The sequence below is a fragment of the Cottoperca gobio genome, chromosome 7 (genome assembly GCF_900634415.1).
Source record: "Cottoperca gobio chromosome 7, fCotGob3.1, whole genome shotgun sequence".
NCBI classification, from domain to species: Eukaryota; Metazoa; Chordata; class Actinopteri; order Perciformes; family Bovichtidae; genus Cottoperca; species Cottoperca gobio.
In genome coordinates, this window is record NC_041361.1 from 10,089,340 (window position 1) to 10,106,962 (window position 17,623).

Genomic DNA, 17,623 nt, shown 5'->3' on the forward strand with positions numbered 1-17,623 from the left:
ACTTACCTAACAGCACCTCTTTCAACTTTCACCCTTAGTTACCCTTAAACTTCAACCCCCCAACTCTGCATCCCACCACCCCGACACACAACCCCTATTTTCTCTTGTTTCCTGCCCCTAAATTCCTCAGTGCAGCCCTGCCAGGTTTTAATAGAGGCCTAGGCTCGTAAGGCGGCCTATAAAGGCGGTCCGATGGCTGGACTGGAGGCCCCAGCCCGGCTGGCCTACACTTTATTGGGAGTCGGTCACCTTGGGCAGCTATTCACACCACCAGCTGTAGCTCCCAGCCCGTAAAAAAAAAAGCCAATCATAAAATAAAAAACAGGGAGGCTCTAAAATTCAAACTTTTACTACACTCACCTCCCCCCCAGCACCTTCAATGGAAAGCACAGAGGGATAGCCTAAACTTAACCTACAACCCCCCCCCCTCTCTCTCTCTCACACCCAAGGCTGAGGCAAAAACCACCAGCTTGGCTTTTTACAAGAGAGGGGAGACTTCAAAAAGAAGAAAAAAAGGGGGCATAAAAAAAGGAATTTGATAAAAAACAAAGAAAGGGGCAGAGGGGGGAAAGGGGGAGGAGAGGACACAGTTGCTCCTGAGGGCAAGTCTTGTTCAAGACCAAACTGACCATTACTACCACTTCTGCTACAGCTGCTGCGACTGGCCAGCTCCTACCTCATTAATGAGAGCAACAGAAATATGTCAGACATTTTTCATTTGTTGCCTGCTGCTCAAACATCTGTTTTTCATATGCATTTTTATATTTGACTATTCCGAATCCACATTCAAAATTCCTGCTTTGAAAGCCTTACTTTGCTGGAGGCAAAGATGTTTTCCATTAGTTTTATAAGCGCAATCTCAAAGCCAAATGTGCAAATCAATCTGAAACCTGAAGTTTACACCCGCTGAATGTTTCTACAGCAGTTCTCATATCTCCCTGGCCAGAATGTAACAAAGCAGCAGGGTCAGTGGGAGAGCAGAAACCCTCTGAACGTGCCATGAACCTCTGTGTTTATGCAATAATAACAGCAGCAAATGAGGCTCCAGACCGAGCGTTGACAACCCCTAAGAAAAGGACAAACCATATGTGGCGTCAAGTAACGAACACTGACTGACACCGTCTAAATGGAGGAAGAAAGCGAGCCAAAGAGAGAAAGGCCATCCTGGAGAAAACTCGGACAGCGGTGAGAGAGAAAATACATCAGGCTCCATCAACACGTTGAACCTGGGTCCTGCCAGAGAACATGACTCCTGTACCCGCCTCCCAGACCTCGCCTCATTCAGCCCGCTCTATCCAAATCCCCCGCACCACTTACCCCAGGGCGCCACAGTGAGAGGGCCCATTCAGGCAACCCCTTTCCCCAGTCTCCTCAACTCATCTCATCACTGTTTAGAAAACAAAGCCCTGTGAAATGAGAGGCCCTCCTTATCAGCGCTCCGAGGCCCGGGGCACCATTTGCATGACAATCCGCCGGCCGAGGCCTGTGAGCCGATGACGGACGGATGAGATGAGAGTAGTGGGATAGGTGGTTGGCTGCTGTTGTTGGGGGAGGAGAAGAGAAGCAAGAAGGAGGGATAGTTGAGTCACCAGTAGCCACTGTTCGTTTCTTGCTAAGTATCAGTTTACTCCCTAATCCCTTCTCTCAATACTCGCTGTGCACAAGTGGCCCAGCTGCACTGACCAGGCCCTAATCCCCCGGTCATATACACGCCCAGATACTATTCAATGGCTACAAACTACACACGCACCAAACAGGAGGGTAATATTCTCTGGCTACAAACTAGCAAACACACACAACAATCCGCCCTCCCCTATGTTACACTTAAGTGCTTCAGCGTGAGTGGGATGTGCAGGACATCATTCTCCACAACCTCATTAGATGTGAAATGTAACTGCACACGACAGAAATAGCGGTTTAGCTGAAGGTGACTTCAACTAGGTCAATTACATTAAATTCTAGGTCAGGTCAACCGGGCCAATTGACGTCCCCGTAGATTCAACAGATGCAATGGGAGAGAAGAAGAGCGAATAGAAAGAGATTATAAAAAACAAAAAGAACTCTCTGAGTAACACTGAAGCTGCCTGTTGTTCACTCAACTGGAACAGGGAGTGTTTCTAATGTATGTGAGCAAAGGCTGTGACTATGTGGCTCGTGTTTTGTGTTGCAACACACTCCTTTTAACTGAGCCACATATGACATTCTGGCAGGGTAACAAGTATTCTTTCACAATAGCCCTGCAGAATTTGTCTACGTGACTTATTGGTGTGATTGAATCTTCAGTGGGACACTGTTCCAGAAGTCTAGTGTTGACATGTGAGAGTGAATGCACAGGCTGTGTGAGGACAGTGAACATACAATACAGTATGTGAGTGAGTGAGTGAGTGGCAGAGACACATTTCTGTGTTTATGTCGCGTGTGCCTCTCTAGCCTTCGGCTCTGTCCACTTTCTGCAGCTTCTATTTGATTTCCAAATGGAGGACTGTTCATAGTAGTTGGTATAGTGAGCCTCACTGTTCCCCATTCAAATATCCTCCTAGTGCGTGCGTGCATGTTTTCTTTTTTCCTGTTCGTGTTAAACTGCAAGCAGGGGGGTGTGGGGCCTTTGTCTCCATCTCTACCTTCATTAAACAGCCTGTAAAGCTTGCGTGTTCCTGTCGAATGCACTGAGCAGTAAAAGAGTGTGTGAGACTTGGAGGCAGTGTGTGAGAGAGGGGCACACAGTAGGGCTCACTGTGAAAAGAGGGGTGGGCACTGGGCAGACAGCAGTGGCAGAAGGGGAGCAGATTGAGAGAGGATGGTGAACAGTGGGCTGGAAGACTTGCTGGCACACTAGGTGGGGCCTTTGAGGGTGCCTTTGGCCCTCTACCCCTTGGCAGAGGCGACAGAACTACAGGGTTCTCCCTGAGTGACCAGCAACACACCGAAAGCTTTCTATGAAGAACTAGGTTTCACAAAAGAGGAAAAGAAAGTACCACACCCATGTCAGTGGTGCCAGCATGTTTCACACTCCTTCTCTGTTTCTCTGCCCACGTCTTCCTCTGAGGCTTCTGCTACAAGGTCCCACACAACACACTCATTTCCTTCCTCTTGTCAGTACCAGTCTTTCTGGAGGCTCACTGCTTTTGTAGCCGCTTCTCTGTGTCCCTCGCTGCTTCACCTTCTTACATTTGCTCTCATCTCCACCAGGTCGAATAGTACTGCTGCTCCGTTCAAGCTCTGTTGCACACAGTTGAGTCACCTGCAAGCTTTTAGGTGGGAGGTCTATCAAGTCCCTATTGTGTTGCGTTACACAAGCACTCACAATGTAACCTGCCCTCAACGGAGAAAGAAATGGTTTTAATGGTGGGGAAGTCGAAAGCTGGGAGGAGGGAGGGAGGAATGTGTGTGTGTTGACAAGGAGGGGGGGGGATGCTTTCATTAAAGGTGCTGAGCAGTAGCAACACCTTTCAACAGCTGTCAAAAAGCTTATTACCTGGGCTCCTACAGACACACACACACACACACACACACACACACACACACACACACACACACGCCTGTAAAGAGGCGCCGCTAAGCTGTCTTTTAAAACAAGGTCTATGATAAAACTGGGCTGCCGACCAGGAGACGGCTCAGGTTTGAGCGGAGAAAACACAGGAGTAGTGAGAAACCAGACATTGACACACACCTCTCCAGGAATTTACACCCTTCTGTCAGAACCAGCAGAAAGTCATGAAACACAGACAGAGATGGACTCGTGATGCACACTTAGACGGATATGTGGAGTACAACATTTTGGCATGTGTTCATAGCGGCCATGAGTTCCAATGAAGAAAACTCTGGACTTTTGAGAGTGACACAACGTGACATGGCGCACAAACTCTTGCCAACACGCACACACTTCACACTTCTTCATCTATAGCTCCCCCGAAGAAAGCGTACAAACAGAGCAGAGCAGGAAAGGCAGCAGGTGGGATAAGCCTGTATCCTCAGGGCACATTTTAAAAAGTGGAATTACCCCTTGCAATCTGGTGGCGCTCTCAAAACACCCTTTCTTCTTTACAGCACCTCATAAAGGGCCTTTTGATATTTTCTTGATGGAGTCAGCCAAGCCAACATTTGGCAGCAAGCACCCCCCTTTTCCTGCACCACACAACCCTGTCAAGAAACACACAAGTTGGCTTCAAACAGACAAACTTGCCTACCAAGCTGCATGTCCCTCATGAACCCAGCAAAAAAATGTTTCCTTCAAATGTCCTTGAACAAAACCTGAGGAAGGAGGTATTAAACAGAGAGGGGAAATTAAAGGAAACATACTTTCAATGAAGAGATTTTAGTCACTGGCCCTTTTGTGGCTAGTGCAGGAAAAAGCAAACTGTCAAGTGCAGATCTCTGGAAAAAATGTGCCCCCTCATCCCTGTGGTGAGCTCCAGCTGACTCTTCATCTGCCCACCAGAAGATAGCGAGGAACACAGCTCTCCTCCGGTGACTGCAGCGTGAACTCAAACCTGGCAATCCGGCGCAGGCCTGGGCCATTGATAATGTCAAGGAGACAGGACAACTCACGGGCAGGCGAGGAAGCAGACAGAGAGCGGTGGCAGGCCGACAGGCGAGGTGAGGAGAGAAGAGAGGAAAGAAGTCCTTTGATCCTCAGGTTGTTTCTCGTCCTCCCAGGCTTCCTCTCACCATCTGTAGCCCTGGCTCTCACCTGTCTGTCTCTGGCAAGGCCACTAGCGCTCGTTCAATTGCTATTGCTTCCTCCCCACAACAATAGAAACCTACAAAAGTAGAAGTAGCCCAGCTCCGGCAGCAGCCTCGCTCTGTCAGAGGAAGTGAGGGGAAAGGAGGATAATGTAAACAACAACAGTAGTATTCACTCCTGCTCATTGGGGAAGCACCGCAGACCAAAGCGTGCAAACGCAAACCTCTTATTGGAAGAAACAAGCACACCCACAAGTAGTAGCACATAGTTTATTCCCACTCAATATGTAAATGTGCGTGGCAAAGCGTCTGCACACTTGACACTAAGCGCTTCCTCTTGCTGCTTTCCTAGACCTAGCTGTCTATCTAACACATTTGTATTTACAGCAACAATGTTTTTCATTCTGCAGGACTTTAAAAGCAGCACTACAAGAGAGACACAAGCAAAGACAGAGCCTTAGAGTAATATTGACAGATTAAACAGAGCTTCCTGATGTCTGAGTGATTACAGTCCAAAAGGATGTGGTGATTATTGAAACACTGCAAAACTGGCAAAGTCCCCTTGAACATTCACAGTCAAACCGCTCTGAGATACTTCTGCTTTGAGTGGTTCAGTAGAGCAATGATGTATATCAGAGTTTTTCCCTTTTGCTTGGCAACCAACCGCCAACAGGTTGCCCAACTTGCACCTGGGTGGAGGCTGTCTGAGCACTGACAAGAAATTCAGATTGGGGCCCTACAGTGATTCATTTCTTTCTCTGTCTGACTCTCGGTGAGTTGGAAGTTCCATGTGAGATTGATATGGGGCAACAACGTCACATTTTGACTATTACCGTTCAGAGAGTACAAATATGTCACTGAGAAAGTAAGCAGTGCCCATTCAGTCAGTTCCCACAACGGAAGTGCACCCTGAACTCATTCAGCATTGCACAACAAGACATACATCATCCTAAGCAGCACCTAACTCCTTAGCTGGATGGCTTCCTTTCTAACTTGCTGTCTGTCTTGCTGGCTGGTTTTCTCTCAGTGTTTTCTGGCAAATGTGAGTTCAAACAGTGGAGCAGGAGCTGATAAATCCAGGCGGGACAGGAGGACTACAGCCAACTCTCACTCGACCACAGCATATACTAGAGTGAAGACATTGACATAATTGTTATGTGCTAGTTTCTTTCTGTGGGTCCATGCATACCTAATCATGACACACACACACACACACACACACACACACACACACACACACACACACACACACACACACACACACACACACACACACACACACACACACACACACACACACACACACACACACACACACACACACACACACACACACACACACACACAAAGAGCCAGCACAGGGAAGTTATTGCTGTGAATGCAATGCAGTGGGATGAAAGGTAATTACTGTAACTGTACATCCTTGTATTTTAAAATAAATATATCCAAAATCTGCGTTAAACAGAAACAAGAATAAACAAGTCAGTTTCCACAGCTGTAGAGTCGACTACTTGTAAAATTCGAACACATGTGCACAGTAAAATAAAGAAATGTGTGGTCTGAGATTCTTGGTTCAAAAATATGACAGTAGGTTGGAGAGATCTCTGCTAACTGTATGTAAAGTTTTCAAGATGTGAACACATTTTCCTGTTTCCTGGCTTAACCTGATTTCTCCCAATTGCCTGGTTTCATGTGCGCGTGTAAACATGGTCAGTGAGTAAACACAGCAGCACACACACACACACACACACACACACGTTTGTGTAGTGTTTTCTCAATAAAAACTGTCGGCTAATACTGCACCTGTTCCCCCTCAGTGATCACACAGACAGAATACACACACACACACACAAACTAATGCAAGTATATACAAATTAACTCATGCACCATTTCCAGAAAAGTGGACATGGCAGTTGCACACATGCACATTGGCAGAATTTGACTAATGTCCAAGAGAGGACAACGCCAGCGGGCGTCCCCACCCCCCTCCCCGTCCCTCGTCCAACTTCTCTTCCATCACTCTCCACCCCTGAGCCCAGATAATAGCTGTACTACACCAGCCGCCCACCACTCCCTGCCAAACACTGTCGGCTGCGTAAACACAGCCCATTCACACATACACAGAGGGAGGACAGTCGGGCTCGTCTGGGTTTCTAGACCCGGCTTGCCTGTCCGAGCCCTCCGCTTCTCATAACAGTGAGCCCCTAGCAACGCTCGAGCCAAGCCGTCAGTCAATAACATGGTGGTAACAGAACTGCTATATTCACACTCAGCTCACACATGGCTCCGAGCTGACATACACACATACACTCCTATATATATATATATACTATACACAAACACACATGCGCAACAGCACATTCGTGCTCACCAGTGAAATAAACTCTCACAGGTGCATGCATGAGTACAACATGCACACACATACACACACTGCCTGCCAAATGCCCACGCCTTTGGCAGGAAGAGAGCTGTTCTCAGTAAACAGCTACAATAGTAGCAGCCAGACAGGGGTGTTAGGGTGAGCAACCACAATACCTCCGTGACCAGAAAACTATTGTGAAAGAACGTATGAAATTCCACAGTTTACACCCTGCTGCTGATACAAAGGGGCAAACTGCTGGTCCAGTTCCCCCATGACAGCCTGAACGAGACTTCTCTTAATGTTTCAGCAAAAGCACTCTTGTGAAATACTTCTAAAACAAATTAAATCACAAAGATGGACAGAACGTCCAAGGTGACAGATTCAGCCACCACATGGTGTTTGATGAGTTTTATTTACAGTGGTGTGACTGACGCTGCTGAGGGCTATAAACTGCTATTAGAGCAGAGCTGGATTCCAACACAGGCCTGTGGAATCCAGCCTGGCACATTGTCCGTCTCTGGATTTGACACAGCAGTCTGGGTGCCCAACGCCAGCCAAACAGGCACGTAAACACTACATACATTGACATATAGGAATTCACATACAGACTCCACACACGCAAGCACAGGCTGACACGCTCATATTTATGCATAAGCAAAAAACCACGCATGAAAAGGGGGCTTGTGGAAATAACTTTAAGCAACTGCAGGGATTGAAACTGTTTATTTATAGGCGACACTGCCTATTAATGGGCTTGGCTATTACTGCAGAGCTGAGACAGATCTGTTAGCAGGGAGGTGTGATAATGCAGCACAAGTCACCTTTACACTGAAAATGGCTTTGTGGTAATAAAATGTTTTCCACGTTGTAATGTAATATAATAAGTAAATATCATATAACTATTACGTGTTGGAATTACATTTAATTATATGTAATATTCAGTTACATTTTTTGTCTAGCAAGAGTGCAAGAGTGAATACAACAAAAAGATTTACACCTGTCCTCATTGCACTTCATACCCTGATGAAGACTTGTAGATTCGAAACGCATTCAATACAATCAGAGTTACTCATTTTCAGACTGCCAACTAAAACCATGGACTTCAAAGTAATTTGGACAGTAATAATTTTTTGCAGCTGCCTGATTTACTTCAAACTAGAGTATTATTTACTCTGTAACTTTTGTGTGAATCGTTTTGCATTTTATTGTATGCATGTGTGTGATCAGATTTGTGTCTAGTTAAATAAAGGTTAAACAAAAGCTAAATGTAAACATACCTACAGATCAGCCTCTGCATACAAATACTTACAATTATATATACACATAGTAATGTTCCTTTCCCCAGTGAGCAGCTTACTGAAATAGGGACTCTCCATCCACTAAACGCACTCTAAAATTAGGTGCCTTTTCGATTACCGTTTGGAATTAGAGAACAGAAAAGGTTACGCTCATGCTTCAGTGTTTTGTACATTTCACTTTGAACAGATTTTCTACTTCAAACAGCTCATTTAGTTTCTTTAGCATAATTGTTTTCAGAGACAAGTGGAGGCCTTTCCCTCGGTCGTATCAATTACGATTCAGTGACCTTGGACCAGCTGACTACTTAAGCCTTTTAACTTCAGCACATTCATTTGACATTATCTTGAAAGGATCAACAAGGTTTATGTATATATAACAGCACTGACAAGTCCTCATTAGAACTGCAACCATGGTGCTATAAGTCTCTTTCATTCGCTCTCTCATACACACACACATACACACACACACACATACACATACACCACCCCCTACCCAAGAAACCACTATCTATTCCCAGTCCTGCCCCCTCAGGCATTCTAATCTTTTAATTGAATCTTTTGTAATTATAATGAAATAACTGCGGACTTCCATCAGGGAGAAAATGATCGGGGGCCAGAATGTGCCAGTGGTCACAGGAAGCTCTTACTTCTCTGCCATTGCTGCCGAGATATACTCCCATTTCAATTAGCTCCTCAATTCACATTTGAACAGCACATTAAGGGAAAACAAAGAGGCGTGTGTGCCTGTGCGTGTGTGTGTGTGTACGTGTGTGTGTGTGTGTGTGTGTGTGTACGTGTGTGTAATTGCACAGTGATGGATCACTCTAGCAATCTGTTCGTTAATACCATGTCATTCTCTTGTATGTATCGCTTACAAGCATCACAACTAATATCCAAACAGTGTTCAAAAAGATCGAGCTAAGAGTGTGTTTTGGTGAGAAAAACACACTTCTCCTTCTTCTGACCCTGGAGAACTGCTAAGCGTAATTGCCTCATTCTTCTACGTAAATGAACATTGACGGAGAGGGGATCGGTCTGCATAGGCTCTCTGAAATGGCTTCCCTGGCAGTTGACTAATTCAGTTCTCATTGACGTATGACTAAATCAGTGTCCATTATCTCTACGCACAGGGCAGCTCAGATGTAGTACCAGCTCCATGGTATAAGGCACTTAAGAGTATTACACAAGCCAAGCTGGTTGAAAGGGTCTCCTTTTCAGCACGCTGACAAGGCTGCCACACATGGTGTAGATCTGACATTGGCCAGGCCGCAGCCTCTCACTAACCTCTGACATTGAGGTCTCCCACTGCTGAACAAAAAAACAGGAAAACTGACCACACACTTTTAAGTCCTCTGACTGTCCCGGGCTAATGGCCAACAACAGTGACACTTATCACCGCAGGAGATTTACTGCCGAGACAATAGGATGTACTCATTTTGTGGAAGATTTAGGGGGACAAACGTTTTCCACCAAATCATCTAAGAAATACTGACAATTTTAGGATTTCTATCGACGCCCATGTTTTCAAGAAATCCCCCTCAGAGAGCACATTTTTTCACACTGTTGAATTATTTAACACAATTATTTATACACAACAAAAGCACAGTTTGACTGCAGTAATTCATTGTTGAGTATCATGCCAGGTGAATCTCTTCACCAACCCCGTGGTTATTTTGGTGTGCAGAGTGCATGCTTGTGTGAGCGTGGCATTAGGAGCCAGACAGGTCCCTCTGTTGTGCAGCTGGGCTGGCTTAATGAGATATCAGACTCAAACATCAATTCATCAACCTCATTGATGAGGACAATGAGGGGCAACTGCTTCAGCAAAGAGAGGCATTATGGCTCCTCGTGTGTGGATAGGGCTGCCTTGTTTACAAAGGTTATTGGGCACAGAAGGCTTGAAACAGTACACCACACCAGCCTCTGCTTTGCTCTGCTCTGTTAGTCTCAGCTCCCTTACCCTCGGGGCAGCTTCTCTGGACTTTTTTAGCTCTTTGATTTTATGGAACAAAGACCCAAAAGGGAGGAAAAAAAAGTTATTCTGGAATCCTAATTTTTAAATGTGTGCATGTCTGTGAATGGGTTAAAAAGGAGAGGCCATAGAAGTCTGATTGATTAAATAAACAAATCTCATCTTGTTATCATCAGGGCTCCCCTAGCTAAGCAGAGCAGGCTGAGCTGGCTGGAGTCCCCCCTGGCCTCGGCCTCCACTGACAGGGCATCTGTCTTCATTAAAGCTCAGCCAGTGTGCATGACAGCCACTGAAACGCTGGTGTCTTCACGATTAATGAAGACAGATGACTCCCCCTGAGAGGCAGTAAAAAGGAACAAAAAGCAGTAAGATGAACAAACAGAAAAATACCAAATGAAAAATTCAGAACCAAATTCAAAAAGCTTCGCAAAAACAAAAACACAGTTCAGCTGTTTATCCCACCGCTCGATCTCTTCTTGTATTCTTGATTGTTTTTCCACTGTCATATCTGGCTTAGCTCCCTCCACACGTCTCCCACCGTACCATGCATACACACCCCCACTCCTTTTCCACTCTCACACGCTCTCTCACAGCAGTAGAGGCCCCCTGGAAGTGTATGGAAATGGACCCCAGTTTTGTCTGTCCAGAGACAGGCCTGTTGTTAGAGTCAGAGCCTTGTCTCAAGTCAGAGGCGGAAGCAGGGCAACGAAAAATGAGAGACTGACAGAGAAAACTGGAAAAAAGAAAGCTGGCCAGAATATCCCACCGCTTTTTAATTTATATATTAAATAATTCATCTACTTATTAATTCATAGCTCCAGAGGAATATCATTATCCATTTCGTATCCAGAAGCATAAACAAACCCCTGACCTAAGAGACACAAAACTTTCAACATCTGTATTAATAAACAGGCTGTAGTTGCCAATAACCTTTCATGACAAATATATCAGAAACCAAACTTGTAGCGTCAAAGAAAAGAACAGATGAACTAAACCTGTTTATGTATCCAAAGCGTCAGGGTTTTCTCTTCCTGTCACACACACCAACCCCTTTACTCTTTCATCTGAGCATACTCAAAGTTTTGTTTTTAGTATACAGCACCTGGCAAGGTCAAACCTCAGGTGGCTACACATTGTCACTGAAACTTGACTCCATGGGCTCCAACACACAACAGACACACACACACACACACACACACACACACACACACACACACACACACACACACACTAACACACTAACACACACACTAACACACACAGACACAGTGCATATCATATCATAGCAGAGTTTCTTTCAGATGGCTGAGCAGCTCAAACTGGCTGTGGGCTGTGAGGGGGGAGAGGAGAGGAGAGGAGACTGTCTGTCCCAGTCTTTTCCTATGCTGCTCTGTAGCCCCTGACAGCAGCCCCCTTGGTTGAGCCCTGAGGGGTAAGCAGGCCAGCAATAAGAGAGGGAGGGAGGGAGGGAGGGGGAGAGAGAGAGAGAGGGAGAGAGAGAAAGAGCGAGAGAGAGAGAGAGGAGGGAGGGAGAGAGAGAGAGCGAAAGAGAGAGAGAGACAGGGAGAGAGAGAGAGAGACAGACATGTGTCATACAAGAAATCCAAAACAGGACGCCACTTACACTGAACGCTGGCACTGCCCGTCCAAGCAAAGGGGTCCAGCCCCGCAAAGAAGGGGCTCGCCTTCCGCAGCATGCACGCACCGCGGCTGGTGACATCATAGAGCTGACGGGGGCCCATTCCCAGAGCCTCCATACAGTCAAACATGGCACCCCCCGCCCTCAGCAAAAATCACTAAGAGCCCTCAGTCCTGCCCTGCGTCCTGCCCTGCGTCCACGGCTCACGTCACTCGCTGAGGCAGTGACAACAACAAACAGCAGCAACAGCTAGCTGGATCTGCTACCTTCCCGTCCCTGCCTTCACTTATCTCTGGCTGTCACTCTCACTGCTGCCCTTTCCTGCCGATGCTGGAGTTTCCCCTCTTTCCCTCTCAGCTGGAATGCAGATCTTGTTCCTGCCTAGCTGAGCTGAGCTGAGCTGAGCGTGACTCTGATTCTCTCTTCTCCCCCTGCCCTTGGGTGAGCTGCTCCCTGTCTGCTGTAACAGACCTAAATAACAGCCTCTCACAGCTCTCACTGAGCCCCAGACACGGCGGAACGAACCAACTGCCTCGGCATGACGCTCTGAGAGGGGGTGGAGAGAGAGAGAGAGAATGCCAGAGAGGGAGGGCTGGAGAGAGGGACCCAGGAGGAGGGGGAGAAGGGAGGGAGAGGGAGGATAGGGGGCCGGCCAGCAGAGCCTGCACTGGAGGAAGAACTGATCTGGTTAGAGGGCAAAACTCTATTCCCATTCTTCTTTGGTTTTGTTGTCCGTGCTGCTTTTGTGTTTCATATTTCAGCCCAGAATGCAAACAAACACAGTACCCCTCCCCTCGTGTCCCATTCAGATCTGGTCCCTGTCTCGGTCTGTCTTTCCATCGCACCTCCCCCAATTCCCCTGCAGTAAATATGAGCCCCCTCCACTCCCTTCTCTGAGCCCCCGTCTCTAATCATAACCATATTAAAGTCCAGCCACTGGCCGGGTGACTATGTGTGTGTGAGAAAGAGAGCCACAGAGAGAGAGAGAGGGAGAGAGAGACAGAACATTGTGCTGTGGTTGAACCCAGAAACCAGATGCCAGGGTAAATCCCTCCCTCCTCTCTGTCTGTTTGAGGGAACAGAGGATGGGCAGATCTTTCTGTCTTTCCCTGTGGAAGTGCTTTAACACTGATGAATGAGTGCTGCCTTGCTCAATCACCGCAGACAAATACCCCCAATATACACTATGTGCTGGACACACTTCTCACAGGTTCTCTTGACCTTGTTTGTAATTTATCTGATCAACCATCGCAAAGAAATACAGAGAGAGCAAAGCTGTGGTCGTGCGAGTCATTTATTTTAATGTGCCACCTGAATGTATCATTTAGCCAGAAAATCTGCCTTCCACATTTAGCCTTCTTCAACACAGGCTGTTCTGTGTTTCTCTCAAATAATTCAATTTAAAACATAGCAGTGCCCTCACAGTGACGGTAAATCAAAAGGAAATCAATAGGCGGTCTGCGGTCAATAAAAAAGCCTGTCACTGGTCCTAACTGTTGCTCAGCAGATGGATGGACTCTGACTGGGCTAAAGCAAACAGCTTGATACAATGGGAGATATATGATAATAGAATGGCTTTAGTTTGTGTGCCCCGCACAATCATCTCCCCCTGTCAGGCCAGTACAAGTGGTACAGCCCATCAGGCAAAAAAAAAAAAGACAACATTTCCTGTCAATCTGTGCTGCTGGCTACGCTCTCCATAAACACACAGTGCCCTCCCTCCTCCTCTGTCTCACACTCTTTTTCCTGTCTCATGAAAGAAACCATGCTTTTCACCTTTCTGGCTATTTTTGAATGATTTCAATCAAAAATGTTTATTGACATAAAACCCTTTCCTTCAGTTGAGATCTCTTGTTTATTTTGTTAAGCTGGCACACTCATACACACATACAGGCTGATCCTCCTTGCATACACATAGGCAGGCACACACTCTCTCACACATTTAACAGCTCTTTTGTTGCATCAAACAGTAAACAACATCAGTAGTTTTTATGTGTTTCTTCATACAGCTGTCGGGTCATAAAGAGGAAGCTTTATGACAGCAAGAATAGAACAGTGAGGCTAGATAACAAACTGTTATCTATCAAAGATGCCCCTGCTAACAGTTTGTTGTTAAAAATGACTCTTTCTTTTCCTGCCTCTCCACCCATTTACACAATAATTCAAAAGAATGTCCTGATCTGAATGCATTTCAGATTAAATCATCACTTCCACGAGTCACATTTTTATGATCCACAAGCACTCTTCTCACACTCGTCTTTCGTCTGTTTCCTGTGTTGTTGTTTTTTCTTTCTCGCTGCTAGTTTCAAACAGCATCCTGGAAACTTAAAACTGGCTAATCCCCTGGTGTTCAAATGTTCCTTGTAACATTAGCGTTGTTTGCCAGGGCTGCTCTCTGGACCGGCGAGCCGCAACACAATCGATTTATAATATCATGTGCTCACACTTGAATCTTTGTTTTCGGAGATTTATGGACCTTATTCGACTCTCTCCTGGTTTTGACATTTCATTTTTTACTGTGTTTGAGACATAATAATTCAGACCACTAACTCCAGGTTTTCCCCTTATTGGCACACAGCACTGTGAGCTGAGAGTCTTCCAGCGCTTCAGAGGGTTTGCGGAGTGAGTTTAGACATCTAATCTACACATACTCCATACTGCTGCTGACCCAGGCCGGTCCCTGCCTCCCCTTCCTCCTCCCCTTCCTTCCCCAGCCAGAGAGGTTGAACTCTAGAACAAACCCCCACTGGGCCACTAACTTTCCCCCCAAACTTATCCTGCCCTCCCTCCTTCTCTCCCTCACTCTCTGGCTCACAAGTCTCTCCATCGCTCTCCTTAATACTCTCCCCTTTTCATCAAGTTCCCTATGGCCATTTTTCCCCCCTAACGACGTGATTTGTTTTAATTGACAAAGTTCTCGGCTTTTGTTTCTGGTTTTGAAACCATTTTCAGTGGCTGCTAACTCCCTGGTCATTTTGTGCGACTGCTGAGTTCAATCATGTGTAATGCACCGATTAGACCTGACTTCTACACATATTCAAAATATTGAATGTTTCTTTTGTGATATGATGTTTCATCTCTTTATGTGTACAGTAGATAGGGACGCTCTTTCAGCTGCTACCGGACTTCTCATAGCTCCATGTGGGCTGAAACCCAGAGAAATCAGGCTTTACTACTGTCTGACACTCTGATGCCGATTACAGATAAGACGTATACAACACATTGTTGCCACTTCCTCTCAATACAGTCATTCAGTTTCCAGTCAAGCAGTCAACAACACAGTTGTGTGAGAGGCAATAAAGACGGCTTGTTTATAAATGCCTATGCGCTAAATGCAGCGTGGTGATTTTGAAAGGAATGTAGAGCTTTTTCATTGCCGATGTGAACATATGTGCAGTGTGTGGACGTGCTGAAACAGATTGCCGGTGATGATAGAGACACTGAACACCAGTACAGAGCGCCCTCTCACTGCAGACAGATTCAGGTTACTCAGAAACACACACACAGATCCTACATAGGTTGTGCTCTTTACAAATAAAGTAGCTTAAGAAGAATCTAACAAACGAGGACCATGCACCAAAAAAAAAATTCCCCATCTTTTTGATTTATGAACTTGTGAAAAATAGCAATATCTTATGGAGGTGACGGTGCATTGTCATGTTTGATAGTGAAAACAGTCTTAGCAGTCTCACTTATCACATCCATCAACTGGATTTACACATGTTCAGCTCTGACAAGACATGTAACCTTATCCTCTCATCTACCTAACTCTCACAATATATCTCTGGAAGATACCCGAAGTGTCACTGATGGGAGGGATGTCAGGAAGGTCAGGCATGACTTATGAGAGAGCGCGTTTCTCAGAGGCGGCCATGTTGGCCTCTGTTCACATGCTGGTCCCACCGAGGGCCTAACAGAGCTACTTTTCAGAGCTCTATCACTCTTGGCCATCTTTCAGCAAAGTGTTTTTCACTCTCTGTCCTTCTCTCTCCCTCTATCTGCACTGTCATGACATTTCGCTACCCGTGTTTTGTGGGAAAAAAAGAAAGATCTTTTAGTTGTGCGGCCAAAAATACGAACCCCCCCACCCCCCATCGTGTCCTCATAGGCCTGCCCTGTACCCTCCTACGCCTTCTGAGGGCCCATCCCTCCTTTCTCGCCATTACGCGCTCTTCGCCTTGCACGTGCCCACAAAGGCCTGTCTGAAAACAAACCCCTCCCATTTTTAATAGTAGCCTCTTTATCTTCATCTGTCATCGTGTCAGAGCTGTAGTAAACTCTGTGGCCTCTCCTTTACCAGCAACCTTTGCTGACTTTCCACACACGCAGGCAAGCAGGCACAAGAAAGCACGCACACACACACACACACGCACAGAAACACACACTTAATACACAAACACGCAAAGTTTCAGAAAGTTTCCAGCACTTAGGGCAAATTGGCTCCAACTTGCACAGAGGGATAACGAGAGGAAATCCAAGGTGGAGGCTGAGAAGAAAGAGAAGAGAGAAAAGAGCAAGGGAACTCAAGAGAGCATAAGCCGACAGGGTTTAGGTGGATATCATTGGAGGAGCAGATTTTCTACTCAGTTTCACAAAAACTCCTTCAATGGGTGCTTTAAATTGACGGGAAAAACAACGCTGGCCTTTCTGCTTTTTCAAATCATGGCCAGCGATAGTTGAAAAATTAAAAAGAGCAATGTGAGGAGGATCGCTTTCCAAAAATAAAAAGAGGAGTGCCTCGGAGAGCTGTCATCCTGAAGCTAGCGGTTGCTGAGGGAAATGAAAGCAGGGATGTCAGATGATGCAATACTGTTTATTAAAGCAGTGGAGCCTTCGGTCTCACTGATAGATCAAGGACACAGCCAAACTGCGCCGCACGTGCTGTCATCACACACAAGTACACACAAATGGTCCGGTCCTAGCATTGCTAATTTGCTATGTGGATCATGGTCACCGTAGCAGAGACGCCAGCGAGCAGATGGCTGTATAATGGCGCTTTCTTCTGATTACGTTTTTGTCACTCGTAATGGTGTAATAACGGGATGCTTCATAATTTGATGGACTACTATCTTTAACAAGATTCAAAAATTCAAAGCTGTTGCTGGATAGAGATGTGCAGTTTAACATATCCACACTTTTATATACATAATATATATGTTTATATGTTAAGGAAGAAATACAATGTTGGCAAGTGATGATGGAAAAATCAGGTATCAGGGATGATATTATTCATGTGTATCAAAATACACGTTACACACCATTACAGATCCCTTTGTCTGCTCCATTTCAGTCCTTGAAATGATTATAATCCATACGCAATGACCACCTAAGAGGCTGCAATCAATCTTAAATATATTCCTCTCATTCCTGAAGTGTTTCCTGAAATTCTTTGAAATCCTCATTTCAAATGTTTTCACCCCAGGCTCAGGCCATTCTTTTCTGCCCCTTCAATAAATCTAACAGAGATCAGTAAATGACAGAGGGATTGACAGAGGTCAGAGATGGATCGGCTTTGCTCTCAAGAGCAAACAGAAAATCAAACTCTCAGGTGTCTCTGGGGGGCTTTCACAGTTTTAAAAAGAGCAAATAGGAAGAGAAAAAATGGTGACTCTTTTTGTGTCTTTAGGGAAGGAAGTGAGGGGTAACAGGGCTGAGCTCATCATTTTCAT

General features: G+C 45.8%; 1 protein-coding gene across 3 annotated transcripts in view; it reads right to left on the reverse strand.

The window, feature by feature from the left end:
• The window catches only part of rarga (retinoic acid receptor gamma a), a 53,386-nt gene that overhangs the window by 7,197 nt on the left and 28,566 nt on the right, over window positions 1-17,623 (reverse strand). The window contains exon 1 of one of the 3 annotated variants that reach the window (XM_029435067.1): window positions 11,940-12,444. The exons of the other annotated variants lie outside the window; for them this stretch is intronic. Within the exon in view, the coding sequence (XP_029290927.1) occupies window positions 11,940-12,084 (145 nt within the window). The 5' untranslated portion in view covers window positions 12,085-12,444. Of the gene's footprint in view, window positions 1-11,939; window positions 12,445-17,623 lie in introns of those variants that run through there. 3 annotated transcript variants of the gene reach the window in all.